This window comes from Mycteria americana, chromosome 16 (assembly GCF_035582795.1).
Source record: "Mycteria americana isolate JAX WOST 10 ecotype Jacksonville Zoo and Gardens chromosome 16, USCA_MyAme_1.0, whole genome shotgun sequence".
Classification (NCBI taxonomy): domain Eukaryota; kingdom Metazoa; phylum Chordata; class Aves; order Ciconiiformes; family Ciconiidae; genus Mycteria; species Mycteria americana.
Genome location: NC_134380.1, coordinates 1,011,945 through 1,033,888, shown reverse-complemented (window position 1 = coordinate 1,033,888; position 21,944 = coordinate 1,011,945). Strand labels below are relative to the sequence as shown.

At 45.5% G+C, this 21,944-nt stretch overlaps 1 protein-coding gene across 1 annotated transcript in view; it reads right to left on the bottom strand.

The window, feature by feature from the left end:
• Nucleotides 1-21,944, bottom strand: part of MAP2K4 (mitogen-activated protein kinase kinase 4) — a 106,369-nt gene that overhangs the window by 29,654 nt on the left and 54,771 nt on the right. The window contains exons 3-4 of the mRNA XM_075518981.1: nt 16,391-16,565; nt 6,044-6,163 (exon numbers count right to left, since the gene is read on the bottom strand). Of these exons, the coding sequence (XP_075375096.1) occupies nt 6,044-6,163; nt 16,391-16,565 (295 nt within the window). The remainder of the gene's footprint in view (nt 1-6,043; nt 6,164-16,390; nt 16,566-21,944) is intronic.

The following is a 21,944-nucleotide window of genomic DNA, read 5'->3' as shown; positions in this document are numbered from 1 at the left end:
CATATAGCCTTACATGACATAGAGGACACTTCTCCTATGGACCGGGGACTGATCACGGGGACAGATGCCTTGAGCAATGCCAACGCAGCCAAAGATTTCCACAGAAATACGGTGTTGTGCATCGATACCAAAGACAGCAAACACCTTGTATCAACTGACCAAGGATATGTCCACAATTCACATCAATGTCAGCACTGCACTACTGACACATCCATACTACCTCTTCTCTCGTACCAGCAGAAGCTCCCCACGGGCTAATTTATCTGCCTTCCCGGGCACGTTTTGCAACTTGCAATGAATTTTTCATTGAATAATTTTATCAACTATTGAGCTTGTTGGTTTAAACTTGGCTCGGCTACACTCGCACTGTGTAGGAGTCACTGCTGAGATCCCAAGTCAGACAAGGCTTTTTTCCTCTTTTCCTCTTGAGAAGAAAAGTATCAGGAACAATTACTTTTGAAGAGCAATTAGCGTGGTCATGATAACTAATGAAACATTCCCAGCCTTACAGGTACTGTCTCAAACTAGATTACCTGTAAAGTTTCCAGCAGCCATGCAAGAAAAGAAGATTGATTTTTTCTCAGACCTAAAAACCCTCCAAACAGCAACACTCGGGGCAAAAGTCTCGGAGTTGCCCAGTGCAGTCCTGTGGCTCAGCCCAACACTCCTCTCTTCTCACTAGAAGAAAGTGACTTAAGTGAAATCTTTGCAGAAACCCTAGCAATCATCTTTTTTTCTCCCCTACCTAGCAAGTACTGCTTTCAGAGGTAACGAATGGACACGAGCAACCAGACCCTCTTCAATACAGCATCTCTGATAACTGACATGGAAAGTTCTGTGTGCATTTGCAGGAGTCAGGGCTCTCACTGGCACAGTACGGCTTCACGGGGCCAGGGCAAACCTCATGAAGTTCAACAAGGCAAGCGCGAGATCCTGCACCTGGATCGGGGCACTCACCAGTACAAATAAGGACTGGGGGATGAAGGGATTGAGAGCAGCCCTGCAGAGAAGGACTTGGGGATACAGGTGGATGAAAAATTGGACATCAGCTGGTAACGTGTGCTTGCAGCCAGAAAGCCAACCGTATCATTGGCTGCGTAAAAAGGAGCATGGCCGAGGGAGGTAAATCTCCCCCTTCTACTCCACTCTCGTAAGACTCCACCTGGAGCACTGCATCCAGCTCTGGGGTCCCCAGCAAAAGAAGGACATGGACCTGTTAGAGCGGGTCCAGAGGAGGGACACCAAAATCCAAGGGCTGGAGCACCTCTCCTGTGAAGAAAGACTGAGAGAGTTGGGGTTGTTCAGCCTGGAGAAGAGAAGGCTCTAAGGAGACCTTGTTGCAGCCTTTCAATATATAAAGGGGGCTTATAAGAAACATGGAGAGAGTCTTTTTACCAGGGCCTGTAGTGATAGAACAAGGGGCAATGGCTGTAAACTGAAAGAGGGTAGATTTAGCTTGGACATAAGGAAGAAATCTTTTACAAAGAGGGTGGTGAGACACTGGAACAGGTTGCCCAGAGACGTTGTGGATGTTCTGTTCCTGGAAGTGTTCAAGGTCAGGTTGGACAGGGCTTTGGGCAACCTGATCTAGTGAAAGATGTCCCTGCCCATGGCAGGGGGGTTGGACTTGATCTTTGAAGGTCCCTTCCAACCCAAACCATTCTATGATTCAATGACTTTATGATTCATCAGCCACCAAATCCCTTCTATAGCCAGGGTAACCAGGAATATAGCCAGGTGTATAACTACTCCTTCTGGACTTTCCTCCAGGCCTTTCTCTTTCTGATTCTCCTCATTCTCCAGCCTTTACTAGATGCAACTTTCTTCTCTCTTCTGTTAAGAAGTCAGGCTATGGACATGAAAACCATTTCAACTGCCAGACATTACGTCAGTGCTCAGGGATTCTTTCTGTTATTGAAAAAAAGGTTGATTTTTTCCACCTAGGATCACTAGAGAACCAAGTAATAGAGGAGTCCACTCAACAGCTGCACTAGCGGAATGAAGGATGCTGTGACATCACAGGGAGGTACAACTCGGTAACACGAAGGTCACAGCTTCATCAACAAGAGCAGGAGCGAGCAGAGCGCTGTCCCATGGAAGACGTGACTCCCGCGCGTGCACTATCTGGCGTCAGTGCAATGAAGTCCCTTACTCCATGCAAAGGCTGAAACGCTGTCTTCTACTTTTTCAGCTTTGTTCCGATTTCATTAAACAGGCAATTTAATCTCATCTCATGGGTGCCAATAAACTCAAGCAAAGTCCTGTACCCGGCAATCACCTTCCAGTTTTTGCGTTGTTACACATTACATTATATACACAGACATACATAATAACAGAAGGACATCCCATATGATTAAAGCACAAGAAGCAAATAATATCTGTTAAGATGCTGCCTGCTGAGGGACAAGCAGGACCAGTTCCGAGAAAAGACTTTCCCTATCAGAAAATGCTTGCTGAACAAGTGAGACAGAATACAACTAGGGGAAAATAGTTGCGTAGGATTTTTTGCCTTTCCAAATCAAATTTTTCATACTCATAGAGGCTGCCACAGTAACTTGTCTGTTTACAATTACTTTCCTAATTGCAAGCTGGGATACTAGTCTGTCTTCAAAATAAGCCCTTGAACAGTTTTGTCCAATTTGGTTTAGTACTCCCACTCCCCAAACTGTCAGGATCCAAGAGCTTAGCTCTGGTTCTCTGTATCAACAGCTCACTCTTCCAGAAAGGCTACCTGCCTTTCAAAGCAGCCCAGCTGCCCTGCTGCTGTTCCTGAAGCTGCTATAATCTTCTTGTCAATCATCTGACCGTGAGAGCTGCCTACTCAACATTTAAGCTCCTCTAAAGGGGCTCAAATTGAAGTCTTTCACCTTTTAGGAGCAGGCAGAAGAAGACTTCTCATCTGTAGCTCCATCCATCCCTGGAGAATCTGAATCCTGGCTCAGAGCAGGCAGTCCCAAGAGGCCTTTTGGAACTTATTTCCTTACTTTTCACCTTGAAACGCTTTGTTTCAAGGAACAAAGAGCTTTGTTTATACATGTTTTGCTGTAGGACTTCCTGAGAGAGGTTCAGTCTTTAGTAGCGTCCCCCAGAGTGACTCTTATACTCCAGGGGACGGTGCAGCAGTGACCTGGATCGTTCACAGTTATTTGGAAACAGATCTGCTAAGCAGACTTGGGGGGTGAGACAGGTTCAAACATACTGGTGAAATTCTTTTTTTCCCTTTATGTGCTTCTCTGCTGTCATAGTTTCCTAGCTTTAAAAGGTGTAATTAATATTAGAACATGTAATTAATATGACAAGACAGAAAACCTTATCCAAGCATACCAGCTCACCCCGTGTACCTTTGAGGTACGTGACTCGGAACATCACCTTGGCAGTAAGGGACCGAGGAGAGAAGGTTGCTTTCATCTCAGAAGCAAATACCACTGATGCTGAGGGTGGGGGAAAAGGGGATCCCAGGGACCAATATGATATAACCCAGAGTGACCTTACTGAAACCTTTCCTAGATGGAGCACCCAAGGAGCCCTGCCTGGCCACAGAGGGACAGGATTTTTTTGACAAGACAAAGGGTGTAGCAGCAGCCAGGCTGACATTTAGGTGCTGATCAAGGTAGGTTTTTATACTATTTATGTATTTACACTTATATCCTGGGATGTGCCTAGAGTTGCAGAGAGGTGACAGGCTCACACAGCTCTGAACATGTTGCTCATCAGCATCTGGCAAGATACTGTCTTACCCAGAGACTTTTCCTTACAACAGCTGACAGCCTTATCATTTGTATTTCAGCAAAGCTGGAAATATTCAGCCAAGGCTGAGGCTCCACACTTGGTAGGAGCTTGAACAGCGTGAATATGGACAACGCCTCCTGGCCCAAAATGGCTTCATGTTTAAACAGATAACAAAAAGTAGAGCATGGGAAAAGGAAGGATTATTATCCTTATTTTAGAGACAGATTTAAAGCCAGAGGAGTGACCTGGCAAAATTACAGAGGCAGACTCTCTAGAAGCAGGAATGGAATATTCAGTCCCAGTTTTGGGCTTTAACTACAACATTGACCTTCTTTCTCTAACAGTTTGCCAGTAAAGCCCCAAAAGGCTCTGCACAGGTTTCTATGCCTGATAATATGCAAAGCATTAATATGCATTAATATGACTAGCAGCCAGTAGGTCTCTATTTTCCTTCTTCCCTTGAGTGGGTGCCGAAGTACTATAAAACAGACAAGGCTAACAGTCTAGCCCCCTACATTGTGCCAGCTTCAACACCAGAGCAACTACAGGAGGGGGAATAACCCACACCTGCAGGATTGCTGCAGGAGCTGCTGCTCTCTGGAGGAAGGGGATGCAGTAGTCAGGTTTTGACATTCATCTTCTCCAAAACTCTTGTTCTTGCAAATGGACCAAATGTTTGCAATCCCGTGCTGCTCACCAGTGCTGTATTCCTCTTCTTGTCCCTGTACTGAACAGACTCAGCTCAGGCTGATGACTGGCCTCCAACCATGCACAGGACTCTCCGGGCTGCGTGGAGAAGGCCAGCTTCCCAACTGTTTTTACTGGTCATTCAAAGCTAGATAGCAATGGGAGTGCCTGGGCAAAGCACAAGGAGATAGATGAACACCTTCTGTGGCCCTGCAGCATAATATCTACCTTAAATTACAGAAAGTAGATGCTAAAACAGTCACAAATGTGCAGTGATTAACATCATATTCCTGGCCATGAACAGCTAAAGTATGTCAGGATTAACGGTGGTCAGCTGACATAGCTTTCAATGCTCTAATTCTGTTCTTCACTTGGAAGCATTCATGGAAGCATCGCGTTGAATAACCCACTCCACAGCACACACTATCGATGTGCATAAAAGGGCCAAGCAAAATTACAGCCCCTAGGCTAGCTATTGCAGATATTGCTCCTTTTAAGAACAGTCATGCAATTTTGTTCTCTGTCCCAAAAGGACACAGTAGAACTGGAAAAGGTGCAAAGAACAGCAAGAAAGATGATCAAAGGTCTGGAAGGGGTTCCGTGTATGACACAGGCTGGCACTTATCAGGCTCAGTAAGACGTGACAGAGGGGGAATATGGCAACTGCCTATAAAATCCTCAGTGGCCTGGAGAGGATGGATAAAGATCAACTCTTTACCACCTCTTCAAATACAAAAACCAGGGGAAGCACTAGGGGCATGACTTAAAACAGCAGTATGAAAATTCAAAATGTGAAGGTGATGGGCCTTCAAACAAGGGGTGGACAACCAAGGGAAGTGCCTCTCAGGGAGCACCATGGATGCAAAAAACGTACTTGTATTCAAGGGGAAACTGAACACTTTAACGGAAAAGAAATCCAGGAAGAATCACTCAGCACAAAGACAGCACATCTAGCTCAGAAGACACTCAGCTGGATATGACTGGAGGCTATGGCAAAGTATCACACACGCTTCTGCAAGCAGATCCTGTGGGCCATTGCCAGAGACAGAACACCCCACTCGGGGTTTTGGTCTGACCCAGCATTGCTGCCCTTATGTATCTGCAGGTACAAACCACTTCAAGGCAGATGCGTGCCAACCCAGGCTCTGACACAGCCTGGATATGTACATACATACGTACATCAGGTAACCTTATGGGTTAACTACTATCACAGCAGCCACCTGCATTACAGGGATACAGGTCCTCCACACGGTCGCACCTCACAACCGCTGACATAAACCACATTTGCGTCCAAGCACTGTGCCACAGAGCTGCGTCCAGCCTGGCAGCATACACTCTGCATGCAGGAGCCACAGCCCCGGAGCTCATCAAGAGAGAAGAAAAGCAGGAAAGAAAGAGACTGAAATACGCAGAGAGACATAATGAATGGGAATAGCATGTTTGTGCTCAGCAGCACCCAGACGGCTGGGTCTCCTGGTTAAATACCCTTGATTAAAAGTGGAGAGCTAAGAAACCTAACATAAATTAACTTTCTCCTCCTTATTGCAAGTTGGAAACTGCAAAGGAAAAAAAAAAAAAAGGTAAAAACCAAACTCTGCTATGAATGAAGCAAGTTTGGAGTGCCCACCTCTCTGAAGAGCGCGCCATAAAACTGAACAATATACGGGCAGTCACTGCTTCGCATTACTACATCAAGGTCCATCAGAAGCTGCTTCTGTTCTTTTTCATCCACTGTTGACCGAATTCTCTGAAAGAGGAAGAGTGGCAGAGACTTTATCACTTACATGCCATTACTGTATCCTCAGACCCGCTTCCGGAGAAACATGCCAGGGACCCCAAACCCAAGGCTGAGCAGGCAATCCCCAAGGCATGCTTAAACACACTCTAGAGAATTAAGCTGTGCTCTCAAATAAGAAATATAACTGAAAACCCCTAAAGCCATTTAATTCAGACTATAAAATCCCCAGTCCTCTCATGAGCATCAACATTTTCAGATGAAATGTCAGAATGAAATTAAAGAGCAGCGATTTCATTGAAAACTACAGCAAAACAACATATTCAGGCTTTCATTTCAAGACAAATTCCCACACAGTTCTTAGCCATGTTGGATGGGGCTTGGAGGCTGTTTTGAAATTTAACCAAGGACCATTATGTTTAAAATTTCTAAGACAAGCACAGAAGACAAAAAGGCTCCTTCCACCATGCCTCCACCATGGCTGGCACAGTGAAAAGGGACCATCACATAACCGAGGGAACACATTGCTCTGGTAATGCTAATGGTGGGAAACAGTCCCGTGAGCTCTTCTCATAAAACTAACAATTCTTTACCTAGTACTGGCCTAGGCAACATTAACACTATATAAAAGATATTTTTATATATATAAAATAGATATATAGTGTATATAAAGATATACATGTATACACACACTATATATATATAGTATATATAAAGAAAAGTCTGATTTGGGCTTGAAAGAACAACACAAGTTTGAAAATAGAAAACTGTACATGTTCAAACATGAAGCTTGTTAAACGAAGGATGGAAAAGACCATCCACAGTTTTTCATGTGATTTTACAGACATATTTAACATCCTGCATTAATTAATGTATTCCCTGAATCACAGGTGAGGAAAATTGTGATCCTGAAGGTGTGACTCATGTTGAAAAATACTTTAAAAAAAAAAAAAAAAAAGAAAAAAATATTTGGCAAGAAGTCCAAAGCAACAGAGGTAGCCCAGACCCTCCTTGAGGAGAAAAACTACTTGGCTATCCAAGAAAGAAAAATTATTTAAGATTGTGGGAAAATTCTGCAAGATACTAGTACTCACTCCCACCGACACTACTGCCCTGTGAAAAACGGCTGGTGGCATCAAGACCACATGCATTAGCAAGCACAAGGCTAAGTATATAAAGGTACTTTCAAGGTTGGCCATTTGTATTGCACCATTTAATAAACAGTGCATGATTATGTACCTTAAGACTATTTTGTGATGACCCACACAAAATGAGGACAGTATCGACACTATGATTTTCCTTACCTTTGCTGTATCCTGATATTTTGGTATTTCACCACTCGTTCTTAATGTTCTAGTAGCTCTATTTTGGCCTAGACCAGTAATTGTCATGTTCGTATTGCCCTTTTCCCTCCCAGTGAATTCTAGAGTACTTGGGAAAACTGGCAAGAGACTTGCCCAGCACACCCATAATTTGTAACATCCACACCCTGCGATGCCACTGACCAGGTGGGATTTTGTAGTCGCGAACAGAGCAAGAAGATGGCTCAATGGACTAGCAATGAAACTAAAAATCTTCACCTCTAGGTCACTGGTTCAAGTTTGTTTCACAGAAGTTCAGTCACATCACTGAAGAAAGCCTGACAAGTTTTATTATTTCATTGTCTTATGTCTACACCATATAAAGCTCTACAACCCCCTGCTGAGATATCAAAGGCTGAGCAGATTGAATGTCTCTTTCTAGGTGGCACACCCTCAGCACCATGTGAAATGATCATGCCATTGCTCTGACCTCAATAGAAGACGATAGATGCCAAAGCCACTATGGTGGGACCTATGAGGAACAGTTTAGTCTCTGAGATGCTACCCACTCCTCTGAAAAGTTCACCTCTTTGGTGAGGAGCGATACCAAAAGGAGCTTTTCTCCATACTGTAACTCACATCTCCCTTCTGTGCCAACTCCCTCTCTCTCTGTCCCCAAAAGCCTCTTTCCTGGTCATCCGGGAGCCTCCCCAGCCCCCCTTTGCATTCTCCTTGCATCTGCACGATCCTGTCACAGCCATCCCTGCAGCGTGCTCCTCAAACTCCACAACTTCCCTGAAAGCATCTCCTCCCACCTCTGACATTTCCTTCTCTGCTGTTGCTTCTCCAACCCTGGAAAGCATATGAAATACATGTTGTATGGAGGAGGTGACTTTAACAGCACCCCAGAACAACACTGAAAGATTCCTCCTTTTCCCAAACACAATCTCCCCAGGGAGAAAGAGACAGGGCAGGCAGAGGACCCAGAGGACGGACAGTGGGTCGGCTATAATGCAGAGCATCCAGGCAGACACAGGAGCCAAAGGACACCTTAAGAAGCCAGCATGGACTCCCCAACAACCACTGCTTCAGGGAGTGAAGGTAAGGACACGATGCAAGATTGGGAGGTCTCGTACAAGAGTGCTGGAGACTGGAGATCGGCAAATTCAAGAGGAGGGGAAAACTATCAGGGGCAGCATGCAGCACAGTGCTGAGCTGGGGTCAGCCCAGGCTAGAAAAGATGATTTTGTTTAGCTGGAGCACACCAGGGAGCCTGCTGCACACCAGCGGTCCCAATTCACCAGCTAAGGAACGAGTGTTCACCAGCGAAACAAGGAAGAAACAGCAAAAGGTGACTGAAGTCAACAGCAGCCACTACCCAAATAGCACACGAGCCGTAATGACAATCTGCTACCTAACTCCAAAGCAGAGTGCAAGACATTGCAGCAGCTCCCACAGACTCCCCCAAGAACATGGAAGATGGCAGGGAAGGAAGACACAAGGTAAGGCAACAGCCTGAAGACACCATTTAAGACAGGGATGGACAGGTCTGACTTAGCTTCAGGTCTTACATCTCTGAGCCTGGTCACTCTACTGCATGTAGCCACTGACATGGCCAAACAAGCCACATAAGGAAAAAGTGGTTTTTGTAGTAGAGGCTTATGGAAAGTCTCGTTTTTAACGGTTCCTTGTTGGCCTCAAACTTAAACCGCATCAAATCCTCCAGGAGAAAATTCTCCAGCCTTTTTAATACAAACCCAGGTTAGGACAAAGCTTTCTGATATCAGGAACAAGAGCTCTGAAAGCTATGCCCTAGGCAGCATCAACAGCAAAAGGATAAGCTATGCTGTGGATCAGACCACTCTCAAACCTAAAACCAGACAGATCCCAGAAACGGGACCCAAAACAGAAGAGACATCACCCAGCCCCAATACGCACACAAAAAGATTCAGGTGCCGTGGGTAGCGACCGGTTAAAAAAAAAAAAAAAAAGGAAAGAAAAGAAAAGAAAAAGAAAAAAAAGCTATAAACACCAAACTGAAAACCAACTCCTTGACTTGAAAGACAACACAGTGCTGTCCCGCGTACAGGGCTCACGTGTGTCCTCAGCAGAAAGCACAGCACAGCAGTGCTTGACGGTGTCACCGGAGGGCTGGTGCTCCCTGGGGATGGCAGGGACTGAGGACACGAAACCAGCAGGATAAAGGGGGTTTGCCCACTCGCTGCCGAGGACGAGAGTATTTACCTACCCATCCGAAACACATTTACTGCTGACAGAAGTACGTCAGGTCTTCCACTAATCACAACTAGTTTCCCACCTCCTATAACAAGGTTCTTGCTCTCTCTCACCATTTCCTTTTAGCCCTTATCCATTCACTCCTTTCCCAGTGTACTACCAGCAGGGCTTGGAGCACTGGTTTCCCCAACTCTCAGCCAGCTACCCAAACAGATGAGTGAAACAGAAAATTCTGCTCAATAGACCATAAGGAGTCAACTTGGGATAGGGTACCTAATTGTGCGAAGAATGGAAATGATGATTTGCAATAAAGCCAGCTTGCAAAAAGCCCCAAGACTTCTCTTCAGAAGTCATATGGGAAATCGGAAGGACAGACAAATTTGCCCCTTGACTAAGCTTAATACACTAATGTGTCATTTTGGTGGGCTTTTATGGGCTATCAGGCATCCAGGTAAGGATGGAGAGATTACGGAGGTATAAAATGTTAAATTTCTGCTCTCAGGGATATCTGATACTTAGCAACCTATTTCAGCTGTGAGACTGCCATCAGAGAAAACCTGTGAAAGCCAAAGACATGAACATCTGTTTTAAAGCTATGGATGAGAGCATAAGCACTGACTGCAAGGCAAAATGGTGTGAAAGAGGCACTGTGCTCTGAACAAGAAATGGCTCTACAGCTTACCGGCTTCTCCAGGAAGAACAGGGATCTTTTATGGACACCTCATAGGCTTGACATCCTGCTGAATTTTATGTATCTCTAAACAGTGCCTTGGCCAGCTTCTCCAATTACCCAATTGATCTTGAAATTGCTTCTGATTTTCTTAGGACAAGTTTAGAGTAGAAGTGGAAGACCACCTATAGTCTGCTCAAAAATACTGCTAAACTAAAGAGAAAACAAGAAACCAGCAACAATATCTGAGGACATTGGTTGGAACCGGAGACTAGACAAGGCAATATTGCAGAGCGGGACTAAATCAGCTAGGCTGATTTATACAATAGGTATTGGAAGATACAGAAAATTCTGGTATATGGCTCAAAATCACTACATCTTTTGGGGTGGGGAAAAACTGAACACAAGGATTGTGGACAAAAATGCCCTCTCCCCAGTTGGCTTACTCTCCTAGGTGTAACTGTTTCTGACAGAAAAATAATTCAATTAAAAAGAGGTGCAAGACGTTTCCATGGGGCCACAAGCAGCTTGAAGGTCAGCAGAAGCACAAACCACTCTTCTTGTCTCTTGATGGTGTATTTTTCAGCCAGTTGAACTGGCTGAGAAGAAATCGGCAGAAGCTGCTAATACTGAACCCCAAACGCGGGAAGCGCTCCCTGCTGTGGGGCAGAAAGGGCCTGCCCGGCCCCCCGGGGCTGGGGGGGCTGAAGGGGAGAGGAGCGGGAGGGGAGGGCTCCTGCCAGCCACGTCTGGGCTCAGGACACCACTACGTGCTCGGGTTCCTGACCCGCACGGGCACCACCTAACAGATTAAAGGTTGGCTATTTTAAATATTCACTTATTCATCTTGTGAACTCTTCAAACAAGAAACTTTCCTAGCATTCGAAAGGCCTTTTTAAGTACCCTGGCTAATAAAACCCACACCAGGTATTACATACACTATTTAAGTAAAAAGGAGAGTGTCCTGCTCCAACAGGGAGAACACTTTCATTCCAGTTTGGGCTTTTTTTATACCAGTGTGGAAAAACCAAGCATGTCAAAGATCTTTTAAAGCCCCTTTTTTTGTGTGAACTATCACCAGCGCCAGAGGGAAACCTCAGGACAGAAAGAAGCCTCCCCAGCTGCTGGGTGAGCTTCCAAAGAAAACCATTTCACCCAAACAAAATGGGGCTTCTCTATGGTTCCTCCGATGTGCCAAAGACAGTCCTGTTCCTTGAATTTGTGGTACCCTCACAAAACAAGATGTGCAACCCCCCCCCCCCCCCCCCCCCCCGGAGCAGCTGGGACAACAACATGTGGTGATGCTGGAGGGCAAAGACAAAAGGGGGCTGGAGAACAGTACCTGCTGTGAAGCCTCTGGCATAAAACCAGGAGTGACGGCAGTGCAGCAGATCCTGAGAAGGGACCAGGGGTCTCTGCAGAGCGAAGAAGCCTGGGAGATTATTCACAAGTCACTTATGAACTGCCACAGACTGGGCAAAAAGAGACTAAAGAGAAAATAAGAAACCAGAAGCAAAGTCAAAGGACACTGGGTAGGACTGGGAGCTGGACCAGGCAGTATCGCAGAGAGCCGGTGCTGGTGCTGCAGGCAAATGCCAGCCAGGGCAGTTCTTCTTCAAGGAAAACGAGGAGCCCAGAAGAGAAACCTGCCAAGGAGCTGAGGAGCTGACAGACAGACTGGCCTTGCAATTGTGAATTTGCAGAGACAGAGCTTGCACTGGACAAAACTAGGCTGTTCTCTTTCCCACCTGGAAGAGTCTTGACCTCATATGCCAATAAACCTCAAGAAAATGAATAGGGGTTTTGTTCAGTGAGCGGAAGACTGCAATGCCAGCAGATCCAGAGCAAACAGGGACTTTGCATCTCTAGGAAGATCTGAGAGAGGAAGGGACCTAATGTATGAGAGGACCTAATAAATGACTTTTATTAAGATTTGGAAAACAATACAACATTTTCCAGGGGCAAAAATGAGAAAGGTTTGAATACAAATCCTCTGAGTTGGATTCCTCTTTCCTTTATCCTCTCCACCTCTTCCTGATGGCTCTAGGAAGAGGCTCTCTATGGCAGAATGGGTAAGGGATGCAAAAGCATCACACCAAAGACCACAACTGTCTGCCTCTGAAACCAACCTGCTGCAGTCGGCAGCCTCATGGGCACGAGGTCCCTGCTCCGGCAGCAGCTACAGCCTCCAGCCTGTTCCTGAAGAGGCACATAATGTCTTTTTGTTATTTAAATACGTATTCATAGAGGCACAGAATGACAAAGGCTGAAGGAGAGGGAGGAGCAGGACTAGGGACAAGAGCTCATCATCCGAGCCTCTCCCCAGCAATGCTCCAGTGCTCCGCCAGCCAAAGCTTTTGCTGCAGTGGTTTCATGCCAGCGACACAAGGCTCATTTTCTCCTTCGCCACTGAAGCTGGAGCATAGATGAAAGCTTTCTGACTCATCCAGGGGCCTGGCAGCCTTGCCCATGCGAGTAGCTAGACACCCTGATTAAAGGTGCCAGGATTACATCTGCCAGGATCCATACGTTGGCTGATGAGGCCAAAACGCATAAAAGGGAAAATGAAAGAAAATCGTGCCTCCACCTGCAGATCTCAAGTTATTTTGGTGATATTTCAGCACTCAGGAATTATTTTCCTGCAGTGGTAAGAAATATAGACAGGAAGCATTGCAAAAAGGCTGTGCTTGGGGAGCTCAGGGTGCTCTGTGGCACCGGTGCCACCCGCACCAAGCGGGGAGAAAGCAGAAGGCTAAGCTAAACCACACTTAAAGGAACCAAAGACTGTTCCTTGTGCAAAGGCATGACAGGCTAGAAAAAGCCAGAGGAAGGAGCTGGAAACAGGATTTGAGGGTACGCTCCAGCAGCCACATCTGCGCAAGCTGAGAGGTGAGCAGGATGAGTGCTCAGAGGTGCCAGGCTGCCTCGGTGCAGCAGGAGCTGGGATCAGCCAGAGTAAGACTCCATCACGGGGAAAGAGCAAGGTTTCACCCACTCCTTACAATATATCTGCAGCATGCTTGTACAACTAAGAGGATTTGAATCTGTCTGCGGCAGAAGGGGCTGACAAGCCACCAGGGATTCAGCCTGTAGCTGCAAACAGGACTTGGTCCTTCCAGAAGTGGGGTAGGAAGATACCTGACTGTGCTGGAAGTTTGCAGCAGTAGCACTGGAAATTTGGGTAGCGGTGGAGAAGGATGGAGGAGCAGCTGGGGGAGGCCCCCATACCAATTTTCTCTGCATCTAATTATACCAGCTTCTAGAGCCATCGCTGTGTTTCACTCATCAGTACAGAATAGCCAACAACTTTTGGCTTGCAGCCTCCATAAGGCTATTTCCTACTGCTGAACGTCCTTCCAAGGATGATTTGCCTGCTGCACTGATGTTGCTCTTGGGGAAGCACAGGAGAGGGACAGCAGCACCACCAAATAACCAGAGACACTGGCTTCGCAATCCAGCTAGTTGCAGGGCAGCGTTCCTGATGCTCTGCACACAGCATGGTGCCACACCACGGAGTTGCAAACAGGTGTCATTGAGATCATAGGCGAGACCTCAGATCACTAGACTGACACGTTTTCTTCTCAAACCACCATCTCCCTTCTCAACCTTCTCTCACAGAAGGGTGTTATGCTGAAGGAGAAGAAAACAAGTTAAGTTCCTGCCTGTAGAGCAAGGAGAGGCTGTGGAGAGCAGCTGGTTTCCCTGAACACAGGTGGGGAGCTGGGGCTTCAGAAGGCAACAGCTCCGCAAGCTGTCAGGACACCACAGGCTTGAGGGAGACAGAGAGAGCAGCAGGTGGAGAGCCCCAAACATGGATGGCCCATCAGGCAGATTTAGATAGAGCAGGAGCAGGGAGATTAATGCACAACCTCGGCTGCCCCAAAAGCAACAGCAATCGGAGAAAGAAAAGGCTGAATATTTTAGGATGAACTAGTCTCTAGTCCATGCTCAGTCCTGTCCTGAAACCTCATCTCTAATAACTGCACCATCCAAGCTGTGGAATAGCTGCTGCTGCCTTGGAGACCTCGCTTACTGTTCCACCCACAGGTCTTCCTTTGCTCAATTTTGTGTTTTATCCCCACTGGGACAAACAGAATAGCCCCTTGCCACTAACATTTTAGAAATTATGCGGTTGCCCAAACCCTTCAGCCTTCCTTCTCCTGCAGGCCTAGCCATGCCCACCCAAGGGGAGTGGGTTCAGAGGAAAGAAGGTGGAACCATCCCAGCCCACAACTTTGACATTTGAAAGTTTAGACACTAAACCTATCAGGTTTTCTTTGTTTAAAAGTGAGCCCCCAAGCCCAGCACCCCCTGGGGCTCAGACCACCTCTCTTCCCTTGGGAAAGCCAGCTCAATAGGCTGTCCAATGTAATTTCCAGCTGCTTCGAGAGCATGGCATTGGTGCCTTCTGCCTCCCACATGGGAGCTGTACCTGCATCACAGACCCTCAATGCTGACAAGATTATCCTACGATGCTGAACATCCCTTTTGCAAACACAGTCTGGGACAACAGCAATTTCTGTGCTAGCAGACGCGTCTCCTTCTCGATGACGTTACCTAATCCAACAAAGCGCTCTTCTCAGCACAGCTGTACCCACTGCAGAGCTTCGGGTAACAAAGCCACTCAGCTAGAGGTATGCCTTTCTCATAGTCATGGCTATCATGATTATAGTAGCAAAACTATAGTTACTCAGGTCACACACCTTAGGTTTGAGAAGCTGGGGGTGCCCAGGCATCATTTCACTACATCAGCGGTTTTCAACCTCTCATCTGCAAACTCCATCTACAAGTTCCACCAAAGGCAACTAAGAGAAACAAGCCTTTAGCTACCGGCAGCCTCTAGCTCCACTGGAGACTTTTAGGGATTCAAAAATAGGTTGAAGCACCATGGCATGGTGATCCAAAACACTGAGACCTGGCCAGTGATCCCACTGCTGTGAGGAAGTCAATATTTACTGGAGAAAACCAAAGGATGGTGGTTACTGCAGTAACCTGACACACTAGAGACAAGTACAAATTATATTCACAGCAGCTAGAGCTGGGTCTGAGGCATGTCACCCGGCACACGAGACCAGCAGGAGTGAACATTACCAGATCAGATCAGGGAATATTCCAAAGGCGACAGAGAGAGCTGGAAAAGAAAGCAACACAGACTCCTACGTAGCTCACTTCTACTCTTTCATGGGAGCCATGGGAGCACTTACAGTTGATATCATCAACAGAGTTAAAAGACTGATGTCATTAGCTAGCAGCAAGCAAAGAAAAGGAAAGAGAGAGAGAGAGAGAGAGAGAATGGCTGCTGCCCACCTCACCCAGCTCCATGGACAAGCAGCTCCTCAAAGATGCCCAGCGAGCAGCACTGTTGCTGCAAGACAAAGATTACTCCATGTCGCTCAGCTGGGGAATGAGGTTGCATATTGTTTCTGGTTTTAAGGCAAGTTTTTGGGTAGCATAAGGTAGAAAATGGACAGTCCAGAAAACTGCTATGCTTTCCATCTCCAGAGCAGGTCCGGCATGGTAAGCACAAAGCAAAGACACTCCATCATACATTAGCAAGAGCAAAACGCTCCCTAGAAGATGTCCACTCCATTCCAGCTCCTCCCAGTGAGGCTACACCATGGCACATGCTTACATAAAAAACAAATTTTAAGTCATAAAAGACTTATTTCACAAAAGACACCAAGAAGCTATTAGATGTCAACTTGTGCCTACCACCAACCTAGGCTGTATCTGAACCAGTGACCCAGAGGTGAAAGGCCCATGCCCCATTATCAGTCTCCAGAGACATGTGATCCCCTCAAAACAGTAGGTTCCTGACAGGCATTTTCAAAAGGGCACAAGCAATTATGAGAGCGTCACAAATCACTTGACAATATGCCCATTATACAACGCATTTTCAGCAAATAGCAGCCTTTACACTGGAAATAAATAGAAAAGAGCAGTAGATGGGTGCTAGATGGAAGAACATTAATTCTCCATCACATTTCATCCCTAATGGACTGAAGTACAAATGTAAGTATGGGCATCACCTACTTTAACTGCCATAATTTGCCCACTTGGTTTGTGGACCATTTTGTTGACAGAACCATAAGCGCCTCGTCCAATTTCTCCAAGGTCTTTCAAGTCCTCTGCTGTAAAATCCCAATGTTGTTCAGGGGAAATCTTCAATTTTCCTGATGATTCAATGCTGTGTGTTCTCAGTCTCTCTCTGTCAAAAATATTGGGAAGCAATTTTTCCACATTTTAAATAGTCCGTAAATTTCTCTTTTCAGCACTTGATTAAACATTAGAAGAGAGGGGTTCACAAAGGCTACAGCAACAGTCTGACTCCACGAAGGATTTTGGTTGGGGTGGGGGGTGCAGGGGTGAGGGAAAATGTTAAAGCAAAAATGACATACACTTGTCCACAGCTTCAATTAAGGATAAGTTTCTCCAGCTGCGGCATAAAATTCAATGTGTCTCATATAGTAGAGTCATTCTAATCACTCATTTATACAGTTCTTTCTACTTTGCACAAAATACATCAGGCTTCAAGCAGGATCTGGTAACATGCAGAACCAAGAGTCTGAAGAGCACTCCCCAGCCCCATCTCCCCAAAGCTTCTGCTGCTCTACACCACCACACTCCCAGCAACTGTCTCCCTTCTGGTTGGGTTTCTATGCAACACCAGCAAGATCTTCTGTGTGAATCACGGGGACTTTAGGAAGAGTTTGCTCTTAATGGAAAACTGCAATTAATTAAAAAAAAATAATAATAACCAACCCCAAACATTTTAGGTAATCATTTAATTTATTCAAAAACAAATTAAGAGCCAATAATTCATATTTATAAAAAACAAGTTGTTTGTGACATATGAAAACAAAAACTGACTGTTCAAGGGTGTCTTTACCAAACACCTGAATTAACGTTCTTGGGCGAACATTGCTCCTACTGAAGCCACCAGGACTTGTCCAGGTAAGAAGCAGAACAACGCCCAGAATTTGCAGGACAGAAGAGTTCAATGGTTGTTTTAAGGTGCCCCCAATTACTTATTCAAATGCAGCAATGCTATCACTGAATTAGTAGGAAATGCACAAATACTTTCAACACTTTTCATCTTAAAATGCCATGCAAATTTTTGGTTTTTCATTAATTAATTAGCTGATTCGCACTTCTTGGGTCGTAAAGCAAGCCAAAAGCCTGAGTTTCCCACTTTCAAGTAGCATTAAGAGCATTAAAGACAGTTCCCACTGCAGGGCACACTGATCTCATACAGATATTAAAGCAAACAGGTACTTCTGACCACCTTGTGTACAAGGGAGATTCTGTCAAACTCATCCCTCAGAGTCTGATCACTTCTCCTGGGCATTTGATCAAGCCACCCCTTGCTCGGCCAGGGTCTGGCCAAATGAGCAAAACATACATGAAGTATTCAATCAAATGCATAAAGCTTATCAAGTTTATCAGCTAGAGGAACAAACACGTTACGGCCAATTCCACGCTGATAAACGCAACCGTTTGTCAACCAGCAGCTGTAAACGCTGGACCCAACCATGACCTCCACCAGGTTTTATTTGGAACCCAGGTTTTGCGAGGGCAATGAGGTCAGGTCCAAAGGTCAATTGACTGGAGCAGCTACGGTTCATATGGCTTCATCTGCTGCACTTCAGCTTCTCTGTGATGCTTTGGTTTAGCACTTTCCGGGCTTTGAGCAGCTGCACATCCTGAACCCTTGACCCGTTCGATGAAGAGCCTTGCCAAACACCTCCTCTCACCACTTCGGTGCTGTGCCTGCCCTGGGCTTTCCTGCTCTCTAACCTGCCTAGCTTGAGATTTTCAATCTGCCACTCCCTACAGTGTCCCTCCACTGCCCTTAGGAATAATTCGGGGAACCTACTGATAGTGCTACAACACGGCACAGATGTGACAGACGCAGCAGCCCGCGGAGGCAGAGGTGGCACCCCTTTGTTAGCACTGTTTACGTATCTTTGAGTTTCTGTGCATAGTAAAACACTGCATTGAGTAGGGTTCTCCATGGAGTTTGCTTCCTAAAAAGCAAGGAATGAAAATAAGGCAGTAAAATGGCAAAAAAAAAAAAGAACAGAAGAAAAAAAGAAAAGAAAAATATGAAAAGAAAAGAAACATGACCTCCAGATTTGCCAGCTGTCTTGCAGGCAGCTTATGTTGGAAGCTGCGTGAATCAATTACTATCTAACTGCTCGACCATCCTATTTTGTCAATACCATAAAAATAGTTCTTCTTTTCATGGAAGAAAGTAGGTGACAAGCATCATGCCGAGGAGGCACCGGCAAAGAGGCATTTCCTGCCTACCTCCTGCCAGCTGGCGGGCAGGAAGAAGCACTACTATTGAGAGCTAAATCTTGTTCAAAAAGACAGGGAAAAAGAGGCAGAGAGGTGTTACCAGGAGGGTGAAATATGAGATTTGATTTTCTGCGCAAACCCTTTCCATCTCTTCTTTCAAAACAATATTTCATATGGAAGTTCTCGTAGAGTTAAAAAAATTTAAATGTTGATGTGGTTTATCCAAATAAAGCAATTAAACCCATCTCCACTCTTTCCTCTGTCTGTTTTTCTGCCCAGGAAACTTTGCTTTTCTTATCCTATATCAGAAGAGAAAGCAAATTTGAATTCATTATTTCGTTGTTACACAAGAAGCCTGTTCCTCCCCAGCTGTAGCGTGAAAGCAGATCTGTGCCATTGTTTCCACAGCTGCAGGATGGGTGGTTCGAGCAGCCGGGAAGAAGATGGGAGCTAGGAAATACCCCCTCCGCGGGTCTGCACCAAGTGCCCTCCGCAGCTGTAGTCTGGTGGGGAGCAGCGGAGCTCCAGGGGTTTCAGTCGAGATGTACCGTCACCGTCCACCCACAAAACCTCACGGGTTGGAGCCTGGCTTAATTTCCATTATGTATTTATGATGCCATCTGCCTGTATTGCAATCACAGTTCCTGCTTCTCTTTTTTCAAATACCCAGGGAAATGGTCAAATAACCAAATGACAAGTTTGACAGTGACAGACACTTTAATATAGGTTTTTCTCATTTAGCAAATTTGTCACATGTAAAGAATGCAGTTTTCCTTTAAGCAGCATGGCCTATCTTAAGAGTCAGTAACTGGAACACAATGATTACTTTTAGCATCAAAAACCTACACTTTATATCAGGAATTTTTCAGTGTAAATCAAAATCCCAAGGGATTTCCATGCCAAGAAAGCAGCTCAATAAATGCAAATCTAGGACATAGACTCTCTGCATTGATATCAAATGGGAATTTTCTGATGTAAAACTGAGAGGGGCAATAAGAACCAATAAATAATCAATGCAGTACATCTATTACTAGATTTGCACTGCTGCAGATATATGAGGACATAAATCCACTGGGCGGATGTGCCCCCAAAATACAAAAAAGCCTGCCTAAACCCTGCACTACATCCTAGTGCACTGGATACTACAACAGCTTGCTTCAGAAAATAGAAGGGTAACCACAGAACAGTGTCTAGTGAAGGTGAAGAGTAATTAATGCCCAGTCCCTGCTTCTGCAACCGATCAGATTTCAGTCCGCGTTTAGCGCTCATTAGAGTTTGCACAGACGTGGTCAGACGTAAGCCTCCTCTTACCATTTCATTTTAAGCTGTGCAATCCAATCTAAGGCTGGGAATGTTGGGCAAAACTGGGCATATATTCTCCAAATTATCAGGATGTCTAAAACAGACTTGTGGGGCTTAAGGTACAATTTAAAAAAATAAAATAAATAGCGACAGAGGGTGAGATAATCCTCAAACAGCTAAAAGTAGGATTTTCAAATGAGCCTTAGGGACTATAGCTCCTGTTGACTTGTCCAGGACTTGAGCTTCCAACTCCCCATCTTGCTTTTCAAAAGTTTTAAAAGAGAGGGGGGGGGGGGGGGGGGGGGGAAGATTATATGCTCAGGAGGTCGTTGCGATTACTGCACTTGAAAGGCACCAATGTATCAGTCTTACTGCAGATGGTTACTATGCTTGTCACAGCAGTTATTCCAGGGATTAGGAGCACTGAGCAAGACAACAACTCCTCCAAACAGTTGCCCTTTGTCAGAAATGAAAACGTTTGTGGGTCCAGCTTGGCAGGAGGCAGGCGGACGGCTGGCGCCAGGCACCACAGCCGGGCCAAGGACAGGGTCACACGCATTCGGGACGGGAGGTTGCTCATTGCAAGCTTGGCGAGCTAGACCCGAGCGGGAAGGTCTGCCGTAGCTAGAGGCCCACTAAACCTCCTGAGAAGAACCACAGAGACACTGGGAAGCTCTCGGACAGGCTGTGTTAGTTCCCCGAGCCCTGCTGTTAGCACCGAACTGCAGGGATGCCAAAACCTTTTAAAACAAGCATTTCCTTGGCATGAAAAAGGACTGTGGGGAGAAGCAGAGAAAAGTGGGTGGATTTTTTTTTAAGCAAAATGGAAAGTTATCAGACATGAAGCAAGGCCAGAAAGATGCTGTAGGTAGCTACCTAGCTCCTCTTCATTTTACTTCATTAAGAGTTCTGCAGGACCCAAAGAAGCCCAAAAGTGGAGGTATTTGGCATTACAGTTGACATGAATAAAACAAATCTGCAGAGTCAAAAAGATCCAAGCAAACCAGCTGTGCTTCACAAGCCTGCCTAGTGCTGGATTTTTCTAGGAAGTCTCTCATTAAAGATCCTATTTACACTACGGTTAATGAGAATATATTCTACTTCTCCACGAGTTTGGTAAAAGCTGCTCCACACAATGGGACTTTAGAAACTGATTTGTGGTCAATCAGCCAAAGGAATGCTAAAACATAAATCCTAACAAAAAAACTTCCACGCAAACTGCAGGGTTTTAATAACACTGTGCACTGTTCATAACTTCAGAGTAAACACACAGCTTATGCCTTTGGCTAACACGTTTCTACCAAGTCTTTCAAACAGCCTAGAGAGGTTGTAATGCTTCTATTTCAATGTCTGTGTCATAAAACAGTTTTCAGACTCTGCAGGCTAACACTAATAAAACAGCAATGCTAGCTTAAATTTCACCGGAGGAAGTCTCCAAAAGAAATGTTCCATTTTTTTCTAGAGTGCTGAAAATATTGGTGCTCTCACAAATCTTTTGGATTCTCGCGAGAAGAAATCTGTGCTTCCAATAAGCTGATGGGCAATGGCGTCCTTGCAAGAGGGGCAGAACTAAATTGGTTTTGCTCTGACCCATGTAAGCTGTCCTGAGGCTTAGTTATATTTAATAACAGATTCCTAGACATGAAGAGATACAGAAAACGTGTCAAAGGAAGGAAATGATTTAGTTTTGCCTACTTACCTACTCAGACTAAAAGCAAAAGCACGCTTGCTCCCTTTCATCATGACAAAGCGGCAGAAATTCTCCCTAGCATTGCTCTGGCTTTCTATGCTCCTCCAAAACTTTAAAATAAAGATATTAACAAAGTGTCGAAGATTGCACAGCCCCTTCCACAGCCCTCAAGACTCGGTCCAGCATACTCTCAAGGCTGCAAAGAGTCTCCCTGACTTCAATGGGCTTTGGCTGAGGCTTTTAAAATGTCCATGTTTTGTATTAAGCTCCCCTGGTAAACTACTGAGTTACAAT